General features: G+C 40.6%; 1 protein-coding gene across 1 annotated transcript in view; it reads right to left on the reverse strand.

The window, feature by feature from the left end:
• The window catches only part of PUS7L (pseudouridine synthase 7 like), a 17,960-nt gene continuing 5,535 nt past the window's right edge, over positions 1–12,425 (reverse strand). The window contains exons 4-9 of the mRNA XM_073000450.2: positions 11,214–11,409; positions 11,015–11,113; positions 10,208–10,289; positions 5,375–5,652; positions 2,429–2,482; positions 1–1,946 (exon numbers count right to left, since the gene is read on the reverse strand). Of these exons, the coding sequence (XP_072856551.2) occupies positions 1,620–1,946; positions 2,429–2,482; positions 5,375–5,652; positions 10,208–10,289; positions 11,015–11,113; positions 11,214–11,409 (1,036 nt within the window). The 3' untranslated portion in view covers positions 1–1,619. The remainder of the gene's footprint in view (positions 1,947–2,428; positions 2,483–5,374; positions 5,653–10,207; positions 10,290–11,014; positions 11,114–11,213; positions 11,410–12,425) is intronic.

The raw sequence follows: 12,425 nt of genomic DNA on the forward strand, positions 1-12,425 counted from the left end.
TATACATAAAATCAGCTCAATTTATTTTCCAAGACTTAATGTGATACAGCATTTTTGCTTACACTGTTGTTTCCAGAGAAAGAAATAGCAAATGTTGTAAAGCCATTCGTTTGATTGCGCCCTTTGATCTTGCTGGGATAAGGATCCAAAGTTTCCCTTTTCAATGACTTAAAACAACAACAACAAGAATGAAGATATTGTTCGCTTAAATTTATATACAGAATATACTATCAATCGGATGGTATATTCACAAGCTCTTTTAACATACACGTTAAGGCAGTACTTTAACTACAATAATCATCAAGGCCATCATCTTCCAAGGAGAAATTGACAACTTCTCTGTCTTTCTCATTTGAAACATCAGAAACCTTGATTTTTGAAGCTGTTAAGATTCAGAAAAACATGCTCTTTCTAACAGTATCCCCCCCCCACACCTCCATTCATTATCTGTACAGACAATCTCTGAGACAACACACAACACTCTGATGTGCTTGATAGAAAGGAAAGGGTTTTCCAAGAGCTCACTTTGGGCAGTCCAGGAATCCTATATCCTTTAAGAACTATCATCTCAGGGACAGACCTAATATATATTCATACCAAACAGCATAAACCATTATATCCCTGTTGCCTTCTGTTTATAACTCCTGCAAAGTCACAGCACCACCTGTAGACAAAACGCAACACATGCAGCCAACCTTCCTGTTGTTCTCCCTCTGATCAACTAGGGAACTGCTTTATCATCTACTGTGTCTGACAAAAGCCAAACTTGTAATGGTGGGGAGTTCTGCCTTTTCTGTGACTGGAGCTAGGAAAGGCTACTCTCTTCGACTACGCATCCTAGTATCCACACACAGTAGCTCCATTCCAGAAGACCCATCTTCCCCAGCTCTGTTCACAGCAGGCACTTTGTGAAATACTTTGTCTCTTGAAATACATCTGTCGTTAACTCTACTGCTTTGGTGGTGTCTTGCAAAAAGTGTAGATTTCACAGGAAGCATTTTTCATTGGCGGCTGGAGTTGATTTCTTTTTAGTGGACATTTTTCCTGACATCTCCTGGTTGTGTTGCTGGCTGCTTTGTAGTGTACAGATACCGAAGTCAGCAGTTATAGCATTGCAGTTCCACAGTGGTTTGAGGCAGCCACTTGTTTACAGTGCTATTTGATTCACATTTACTCACAGGGACCAATAAATTTAATGGATGATGTCCCAGGCAAATGTGCAGAGATTTGCAAATGAGAATGCTTCCAGATGAGGCCTTTGTTTTACAAGCACCCTGTCTCAAACATAGAATTTTATGTATATATATGTGTGTCAAGGTTTTGTCTAGTATTTGCAACCCTTCTGGGTCTCCCAACATCCTGTGCCTTTCTTTACCAGGAAAATGTCTGATAAGAAGGAAATAACCATAATGTTGCACTATCTATTTGGACTGGCAGAGCTGCATGTATCCTTAGTCTCTCTTAAGCCTACTAACCTCTACTTCTCCTTATCCAAAAGCAAGTAGCAGTTACATTAATCAAATAAATTTCAAAGCATTCCTTTCAGCACCTTTTTCCTGTAGAACTGTGCCTCTTCAGTTAGTGTCCAATATTCCTGTAAAGTGGAGTTAAACCTCTTTTTAAAGATCACACTTCATAATTTCTCGCAAACAAATAGTTGCATAACATGACGGATCAAGCCGAAAGGACATACACAGAGATGTTTCTGAATCCTGTAAGAGGCCATCTCCAGTTCCTACTTTTTCTCCATTGCCATTTAAGAAATGGTAGGACATGTCGTGAGGGTACTTAAGAATATGCCGATAGCAGCCAGGCACGTTCAGCTGTAAAGCCGGAAGTCGGAACTGGGACATCTGAAGCTGGTCTCTGGCCAGCCTTTCCTGATACCACTCTCCAACTTTATTGGTGGGATAATGGACACTGTAACCAGCCATTGGGAGAACAACCTTTGGAACGAAAAAGATAGCATGAAGTTGACTTTCCTGGAGAAAAATAGGCCACATGAAGCTACCAGCCTGCCCAGAATTTGATAATTGTATGTTTTTGCCCCACCATGTTGAGAGGTTAACAAATACACAAGATAGAGATGTCACTGTAGTACCACCTTGACTACAGAGCAATCTCCTGAGGGAAACCACTCTTGCTGAGCTTCCACTGAAAGCCTGTATGGCCTCTGGCTTTTAAAACTGGTTTTTGACATCTGCTTTTAAAACTGTTTGAATTTACTTTTTGATCTATTTTTATTCTACATCACTTCGGGAACACTGGTCGGTCAAAAAGATCTTAACAAATATTTGCAATAAGTAAATAAGAAATAATGCCGCCTACTAATAGAATTACATCACTTAAACTAAAACCCGTCCTATAGATTTATGATTTCTTTCTTAGTGAAAATAATACAAGTTGTTTTTTCCCCAAACATACTTACTTGGTTTATTGCATATCTATTGGCCATTTCTTCTGCAGACGTTACCATATGTACCTGGCATAGAAATGAAAAGAATTATGCATTTCCATGTATTTATTGTAGAGATTCCTACCCCATCCTTCAGAAAATCCTCAAAGTAGCTAGTGCTATTAAGATTTAAAAAACACAATGAAAATAGATCAAACCAAACAAGACAACATGTACAGAATAGAAGTGAATGGTTAAAACAACACCACCAAATACAGCAACAAAGTATAGAGTGTGAGCTAACTACTATATCTACTGACTTAAAGACCTAAAATGCAGTCCTATGTATTACTAATTCAGAATTAAGCTCCACTGATTCGGGAAGTCTTGCGCTTGGGTAAATGGATACAGAACAGCACCCTTGTTATTCCTTTAATGAAAGCATTTCTAAGCAAAAAGTTGGCTTCAACCAGGGCAAAATTGGAAACAACAATTTGACTTGGCTACCTGCTTATCTGAATTCTAATCTCAGAACACATCACTTTAAATGGTAAAGAATGTGAAATTAATGTCAGCCATGCTGAACTAACTTTATGATTGACAAGCACAGGGACTTCATGCTGGATTAGGATTCGAAGTTTTATTTTAACACTTCAGTGTAATAAAAATCAGAGAAAATCAAGATCAATGGTTTATTTCATCTGGGGTGCATATAGAGGAACCAATGTTCCTTCTAATTTCCTACCAGTGCAGGGTGGGGCCCCCACCCCAAGCGCACAGGATTCTGGCCACCACTGGAACCGAATGGGTGGTGATACTGGCTGCAGCTGCGCAGCCCCAATGCAGCAAGGCTTAGAGGGAATGTTGATTGGAACCAAAAATTCAGTTTTCCACCAAACCACGTAGCTGACTGAACAGCATTGGACCAATCACTACCCCTCGGCTTCATCTACCTCACAGGGTTGTTGTGATGATAAAGTGAAATACAGAGAATCAAATATACCGCCCTGGGTTCCTTGTCGGAAAGTGGCAATAAAAACATAACAAATGAATTTCTAACATACACATCTTCCTTCCCAATCACAGTTTCAATTTGAGTATTCTTTAAAAAAAACTTAAATGAATCAGGAAATGGAACTAAGCCACATAACCAATGCCCAGCACAGAATATCTCTCTATGCTTGGCATCTGCGTATAGAACGAAGACATCTGAGAAAGGGAGGTCTATGCATGTAAAGCTATATATGCCCACAATATTGTTCTGCTGGGCTTCAAGTTTGTATACAACTTCCTGATTGTGGGTTCATGTACATCTTCTGGATCATTTGAACGAGGCTATAATCTTAGCATCAAATGCATACCACAATATTAAATCGGCTTTGTAAAAAATAAGCAAACAAGTGGCTAAGCCCAGCCTTTTTGGTGCAGAATACAGAAGGCATACTTGTTTGCTAAAGTATACAAACATCTTATTTTGATTTAACAGTTGGGCCTGGAGATTTTTCTGTTGCTTTCTATGACAGTAGTGGGGAAAATATAGCTTCCCTGTGTTGTTTTTATGGCCCCCAGATTTCCTAGCTGAAAAATAGATAATGTCACTTTGTATTTTGGGAAGGTTCTGAGACTGATGGCTTTGCAATAAAAGGAGGTTTGGGGCATCCGAAACCCTGAATTCACAAAAATGAAATCAGAAGTGGATTCCTAGCAGCATCCAGTTATGATTTTTTTTACAATAATTTTTGCTCATTTGAGGGATACTTGTAACACACCCACCCACGGATTTTGGATCAGAAAACTGGCCCTGACCCTGGCAAAATTGTTCATCTTGGTCTCATGACTTGCCACATAGTATATCAAAGAACATCCTGAAGGTTTCAAAACTATGATTTCACACACATTCATTTTATAATGAGGGCAGGACTAGCCCATATTACACACCCATCCTGGATCTTGCTATAAGCAAAGCAAAAGCAAAATGTGCTGCTTATATACCACCCCATAGCACTGAAAGCACTTTCTGGGCGGTTTACAAGTTCCTTATGCAGGCTGCACATTGTCCTCCCAGCAAGCTGGGTACTCATTTTGCCACCCTCGGAAGGATAGAAGGCTGGGTCAACCTTGACTGAACCCAGGGTTGTGAGCAGTTTAGCACTTTAACCACTGCACCACGAGGCTCTTACAATTCCTCTTATATCTTGCCCAACTAAATTGCAAGAGATGGTTGAAGAAATATTGCCAAAATGTTTAACCACTGGATTATGAGGCTAAGAATTAATTGGGGGTGAGGGGGGCATACTAAAATGTTTTGTTTAATTCCTAAAAACCATGGGTTCTTTGATTATCAAACAAGGATAGCCAAATAAATATAATGATATACGAATGAGCAGAGTATTGCATAGCCTTTAAGATGGTATATTTTATTTATTTATTTTTATTTATGGAATTCTGAGAGGTAAAGCATTGTTGTTGTTGTTGTTGTTGTTATTATGCCTGTGGGGGTGGGCCAGATGGTCAAGCTTAAACATTATGAACCATGTCCTACAAATCCATTGGGGGGGTGAGGAGTGAAGTTTGCAAAATCAGTGATATCTGAGTTGCAAGAAGCTGTTGGCCATTGTTTCAGATTATTAACTAAAGATTTTGGAATGACTCCAGTGTCTGAAATTAATACTGGGAGAAGGAAGAACTGATCTTGCTTCCATATTCTTTTAATTTCCTGCCTTAATATTTGGTACTTTGCAATTTTTGTACTTTCCGTGCTTTTGAGTTTGCTCACTGATGGAGAACTAGCTTCTATACGTTTTTCTTCGTTGCTAATCCAGAAGTATAATATTCAACTTATTAAAAGCAACTGAATTATCTGCAATAACTTTATTATTATTTTACAGACCAGACAAGAGATGCAGAATTTCTCTTAAACAGGGCCTCAAAGCATCTGGATTACATTTTTCATCAACACTGTTGCACCCTTCTATTTACCTTATCATTTAGTAAACAGCTTTCAGTGCATTCTGTAGAAAAGATTAGATCACCAGCCACAACTCTTGTACCGTAGATCTTAACCCGATAGGACACAGCTTCATTCCAGATTTTACTGCAATATGCGTGAACGTAGAAAATACGCATGGAGTGTGGAATGCTCAGCCATCCTCGTGTACATCCCTCATGATTTATACCATAGCGGTGCAAAGCACGCAGTAGCATCTTCTCTCTTACTTTAAAGTCAGGAAGCATTGCAAGGGTACTTTTTGCATCCTCTGAAAATTAGAGGGGGGAAAATTATCTTCTGCTTCTGATGCATGGGTAGAAAACTTGTTTCAACCCAACAGTCAATGTCGATTTCAGAGATATTCTCAGGAGTCATGGTCAGTGGTCACAAAGGCAAAAGGATAGGATTGAACGTGTCAGCATATTTTAATATAGAGCTCTTATGGTTACTAGCTAAACTACAAGAGATGCATTTCAAATTTTTTTTTTTTTGGATGGGGAAAAAACTCACTAAAAACAGGAAGCCACTGTTTCATGGCAGAATCATGATGAAAGTGATCTGATCATCTGCGCAAATTGAGATGGGTGAAGTTGGTCCTGTGACCTGATGTCCCCCCCCTCCTAATCTACTACATGCATTCATTGTCTTATCATTATCTTAGAAATGCAGAGCTGAAAAGGTTACAACAAATCATTACGTCCAGCACCTGTCAAGGAAGCACAATGGCAGATCCGACTCCCAACCTCTGGTTCTGCAGCTAGATACCTAACCCATTGAGCTAACATTCAAGGCCCAGCTGTTGCTTCTCTTCCCCAATTTGGGCCCGAAGGAGCATGATTTCAGCCAAGAAGCAGAGGAAGCTGAAATATGCTCAACTTTTCCCATACCCAGTTGCTCAGCAGTGTACCCCACCAAGTCTTTTTCACCAGTTTCCCCCCCAATCCAGATGCATGATTAGCCTTCTCTACTGGAACTATATCCCCTGGTTTTGGAATGGAGTAACAACCAGGTTCCTAAAGGTGCATGTGCTCTTGCTCTAACCTGTTTGATGTTATACAATTATAAGGCAGCGTTGGGAGATCTTAGTGTAGCTAGAAGGCTACACTTCAGGGAGATGTGAGTAAAATGCTGATTTGTATATTTATTTTATTACTATTATTTTTGCATTTAAAAAAAAATGCACCAGTCACTGCAATGTGTTTGTTAATAAAACTGGATTTCAAAAAGAATGGGATTTAAAACCTAAATGCCCTTCTGCCCTCTAGTGGTCAATTTTTAAAAAAATTAAAAATGGAACAGGGCATTTTTGAGCAAATGTTTTTTTCAAAAAGTTTGTTAAAATTTTTGAGTGGCATGTGGGAGGTGGTAATCCCAGCAGCGCTAGGTGAGGTGCTGATTTCATTCTGGGGTTGATATTGCCCACTCCTGCTACTAAGGTTAACATATAGAAGTGAAATTAGGTGTTGTAATTCTCTTTACTTTCCAAGCCAAGAATAGCAATGTCAGAATGAGAGAAATATTTGCCCCCAAACACTCTGATGATGCATCATTTGACATGTTTTCATCCTGTTTGCTGCCATTACAATGAAGAGTCAGGTGGCACCATGAAGATTAACATGGATTACTGCAGTCCATGAAAGCCTGTGCTCAGCAACATTTGTTAGTTTTTAAGGTACTGAGGACTCTTTTGGAAGTACTGTACAGTGGTACCTCGCAAGACGATTACCCCGCAAAACTACGAATCCGCATGACGATGAGGTTTTGCGATCGCCATTGCGCTTCGCAAAACAGTTTCCTATGGGCGATTTTTGCTGGACAATGTTTCGGACCGTGCTTCGCAAGATGTGTTTTTTGTTTTTTTGTTTTTGGACCGATGCTTCGCAAGACGATGATTTTTACACCTGATCAGCGGCTCCGCAAAATGGCTTCCCTATGGGTGATCTTCGCAAAATGGGTGTTTTCGGCACCGATGCTTCGCAAGACAGCGATTTTTACAGCTGATCAGCGCTTCACAAAATGGCTTCCCTATGGGCGATTTTCGCAAAACAACAACTATTTTCCCCATTGGAACGCATTAAACGGATTTCAATGCATTCCAATGGGGAATCGCTTTTCGCAAGACGATGTTTTCACTAAACAGCAATTTCAATGAAACAGATTAACATCGTCTTGCGGGGCACCACTGTAACAGGCCAAAGGTGCAATCCTTCCAAGTCAAAAAATGCATCAGCTGTAGTGTGATTTGGAATGGGCTGAAACCTCTTATTGCTGGCACAACTGTTCTTGTTCTGGCTGAGCTCAGAGAGCTGTCAGCAGGAAAATTTGGCACTACAATTTCTAGGCTAACAAAGATCTGCCAGCAGAAAAGCAGAGAACAGGCAAACCGAGGGGCTGGGGTGGGGAGAGAACTACGTTATGCCAGATCCAAAGTTCCTCCAGCCCAGGTACACAGCCACTGTGCCAGCACAAGGGTGTTTCATTTTATTTTTAAGTAACGTTGGTTTGGCCCCCAAACACAGTTCAGATTTTTCATGTGGCTCCCCTGTAGAAATTAATTGTCCACTCCTGGTTTACAGGCTACACACTGCCCCAACCGGATACTCAGTTTACCAGTCTCGGTAGTTTGGAAGGCTGAGTCAACCTCAAGCCAGCTACCTGAGCTCAGGTTTGAACTCAGGTTGTGAGCAGAGTTTTCACTGCAGTTCTGAAGTTTAACCACTATGCCATGAGGCTCGCTCCCACTGTTTCCGTGGACTGTTTCCTTTCCTAACACAGGACTTTTTCCCCTTCTGAAAGGCCGTCCAATGGTCTCTATTGCAGTCAAAACTGTTTTATTTTTATATTGTCACTTTACTGTACTGTACATTTCTCCGGCTGTGGTGGGCAGAAGCGCCATGTATATATGCACTAGCAAAACTAATGCTAGCTGGCTGGATAGCTCAGTGAATTAGGCACTTGTCTGCACAGCCAGAGGTCAGGAGTTTGATTCCCCACTATGCCTCCTGGGACAGTGGCCAGCCTGTATTTTTTTAAAATTTATTTTATTTCTATCCCGCCTATCTAGTCGGTTAAGACCACTCTAGGTAGCTGTGGGCAAGCTGCACAGTCCCAGAGTACCCTCAGAAGAGGGGAATGGTAACCCTCTCCTGAGTACTCAAAGCCTAGAAACCCCTGGAGAGGGTCACTAAAAGTTAGAATCGACTTGATGACATGTGATTTATTACTATAAATACTAATGCTACTAACATTGGTTATTTCTGATAGCTTCATCTTTCTTCTTGGCTTAGTCACACTGGTGATTCCAGCTTATCTGGGACCATGGGCATTTCGTGTTAGTAAGCCCAGCACATCTACTGATCTCCTAACAGGGGCAAATGTGCAGTTTTGAGGAAAAATCCTTTCCAGAAACAACACCTCCCTTTTAAAAGGTTCTGTAAATGATCTAATGCTGCTGTACATTCTTGCAGCTCACAGTTCACTTAAGTGATTACTGCCTGTTCTTTAGGACACGGAAAAATAATTAAGTTCTGACAGCCTGAAGAAGTGGCTTGTTACATTAGTCAAGCAATCAACTCTCCAAGGAGCTCTTGTTACACTATGAAAAGCAGAGAAAACCCCAATATGCAAAAGAAGCGAGATGGGAAGGAAATATTCCAGTGGATGCTGAGAAATGAAAGCACCATGTGAAGTGTTTTTGAGAGACAAGACTTTTATAGGTCAAACTAAGGGTGCATTAGTTGGTCCTCTTGTAGACGAAGTCATACCATATTACGGCTTGTCACAACAACTACACAAATTGCATAATTCTACTATATGCACTTACAAATCAGAAATGTACATTCTTAAAAAGTGGGGGACAAACAATTAATGCTGATGTAACATTTAATTGTGATTAAGGGCATTAATGTTAGTGGCCATTTTCCAGCCTCTGCTTGTCCTCACTACCAATTCTGTCCCACTCTAAGGCATTTAGTTAGGCCATGGAAAAGGCAATTAGGTATGTTGGCTTGGTAATTTTTAAGAGCTGTATTCCTAAACAATGGTTTTGAACCTTCTCTGCATTTAGGACATGCAAAGTGCTTTGGGGAGAGGCTAGGATTTCTCTCACCTGCAGTAGGGTAACAAAAAGAAAAGGCATCTTCCCCTCTTTAAACTAAAATGGAAAAACACCAAGCAAGCAGAAAGGCTAAAAGAGACAGTCCGATCTCATTTGGTAAAAGACAGCAGGAGACATTTCTGCTGCGTTTCCCCCTCTCTAAGCTTACAAACAACTGAAGATATTGTTGAAGACTGTCAGGACTACTTCTCATCAGAAAGGCAAACAATGGGTATCTACAGATGTATCACCCCAACCATTGCTTGGAGAAAAGCAATGGTTAGGGAACACATCTGCACAGGGCCCAGGTATCTTCTACCAACTCCATTTAATTGTCAGTTTAGAGCTAGAGGATTTAAAAGGAAGAGTACCAAGCTAAGAAAAATAAAATAAAATACTGAGTGTTAAATCACTAAAGCAATGCCATTCAAACACCTGATTGCAGAAATGGAAACTCCCTTCTATTTCTGTAGCAACTGACACAACTCAATACTGCATTTCCCTCCCTGTATTTTCAGTCATCCTGTAGCACGTGGGGGTGCCTTTGGCTTCTTGCCTCCTCCTTTTGTAAGTTAAATCATGAGGAATTGGAATGTTCTTATATATAAATATCTAGAGGCACACACTTTGACTGTTGCCAGATCTCTATGTTTTATCCTCAATATGCCCCAGGAGTTCTTCCTACGGTACATTTCATGGACAGAAATGAATGACATGGCGTATTTACCTGTCTCAAGGAAGTATTTCTTTGCCTTATTGACAGGATCATCTGAATCCTCTGGTGTAAAAAACAACTTTACAGCTTTGACCTTTAAAGCAAACAAAGACAAACATTATAAATTACTTTGAGTATTCTTGAAGGTTTTTCTTTTAAACTGTCAGCAGCTTTGATCTGCAAGGGTCCCCTAAAGCCACTGGCCTTTCAGATTAGGACTATGTGAAGTAGAGATGGAGTATTCGTATACAAATATCCCCACACAGGTGGCGATAACGAGGGCCCACCCCCAGTGGCCAGACGGTCCATTCACCAATCCGTCACTGCTGCAGATGCCGCAATTCTTCCAATGGCTTCGCAGATCACGATTGGCAGGAAGCAGGAGGACAACCCTCACTGCAAGGTTGAAGAGTGGCTGGCAGATCGTGATCTGCAGAGCCATTGGAAGAATCGCGGTGTTCGAGCAGCGACGGATCGGTGAGTGGGCTGTCCGGCCCCATGGGGCTGGACCCTCATTATTGCACATGTGTGGGGATATTCATATACTAATATCCCCATTTCTAATTTGAAGGTGCCATTTTTGGGGTATAACTCTATATATTCAGATTGCCCCAGGCAATGAAGGAGAGTGGATAGGTAAGCAACTGAGGCAGGAATGGTGTTTCTCTACAGTGAAAAAAAAAACAGGTGGTATAGTGTAAAACTAAGAATGGGACTCTGTCCAGCTATGAGTGGTGCCTCAGAGAGCTGTGATGATTGTAAAAATAACCAAAGAGAACTAGATAAACTAAGGCAACATTAAAAATAAGCAGTAATTACCAGCTCTTCATTCAGCAAAGCTAATCCAATTTGATCCGTCTGAATATTCTGTCCTAGGCCAAATCGTTGAGGTCCATAGTAATTTATAAAACCATTTTTCTATAAAATGAAAGACAAAAAAATATCAACGTTGCATTTGGAATTGTAGGAAGTATGCACACTTAAATCATAGAAGGCCTGGAAGCTAGAGAACATTTACCTTAACATTCTCAATTGCTTCACAAACCCTCTGTTTTAAGCTGGTGGAACAGTCATTATTCTGGAACTTCAAATTTCTCACTATGATATCAAAGTGATTTCCTTGCAGCTCACCAAGCCTCAGAGGCTGGCTTGCACAGTGAATCCCGGATACACTGAGTCCTTTTTTCCCAATTACTCTCCCAAGTGCTTTCAATCTGCAAGAATAAAAACACCACTTGACATTTCATATGACATTCTAGAGAATCTAGATAAATAAAGTTTATTGAAAAAACAAAAATAAAACTGAAGTACTTTTCATTTTATTTATTTAATTACATATTTATCCAGCCTTTCCACTAAAAACAACAGCACTCATGATGGTCACACATTCAGCTTCCTTTTCCTGGATTACTGCCTTCTTAGAAACACAAAATGAAAAATAATTTTAAGGCAAATGCATGGCTCTGTCTGTGCTTAAATTTATAATACAAATCAATGGACTAAATCCAATTTAATGCTAATAGAATGGAAATCCCCACCAACTGAGTTGCCCTGGATTTCACTATTCCACAATCTGTTGTACAAACTGTTGCACAACTGTTGTGCATCCAGCTGTGTTTCCACTCACACATGCAAGTGCTTGAGCAAAAAGTTCAGAAGCGTATTCGAGACAGTGGTAACTCAAAGTGTGAAACCATTACTGCAACCGGTCTCATCCTAGATGGTGCCATATAGTAATCAGAGATGTGCCAATGCATATTTAATTCACCACCTGCAGAAGTGGGAAATGATTTAGGCTAAAGTCTATCACACTTCTATGGGAGCAGAGCCCCAAGGAACCCAACAAGACAAACTTTGGAGTGCGTGACTGCGCTGCAAAACCCAATATATGTCTTCCCTTAAGATTTAAACATGACATGGCCTACCAGAACTGGTTTAGCTATTCAGCTATCTGAGGTTTAAGCCGAACCTTGACAAGGTCTCATAGGCCAAAATCCTGTTGCTTAGTGTAGCAAGTTGCACTAGAATAGGTCCGTTGAGTCAGTGGGGATTTGGTGAGGCAGCTCCTTCATAAGTGCCACTGATTGGACCTACTTTAGCCGACACTTACTTTAGCATAGGAAAAGCTGACTCACCAAATCCCCACTGATTCAATGGGACTATTCTAGTGCAACCTGCTACACTAACCAACAGGATCTGATTCTCTGTATAGCAGAGTGGGGATAGGCTT

The sequence above is a fragment of the Pogona vitticeps genome, chromosome 5, assembly GCF_051106095.1.
Source record: "Pogona vitticeps strain Pit_001003342236 chromosome 5, PviZW2.1, whole genome shotgun sequence".
Classification (NCBI taxonomy): Eukaryota; Metazoa; Chordata; class Lepidosauria; order Squamata; family Agamidae; genus Pogona; species Pogona vitticeps.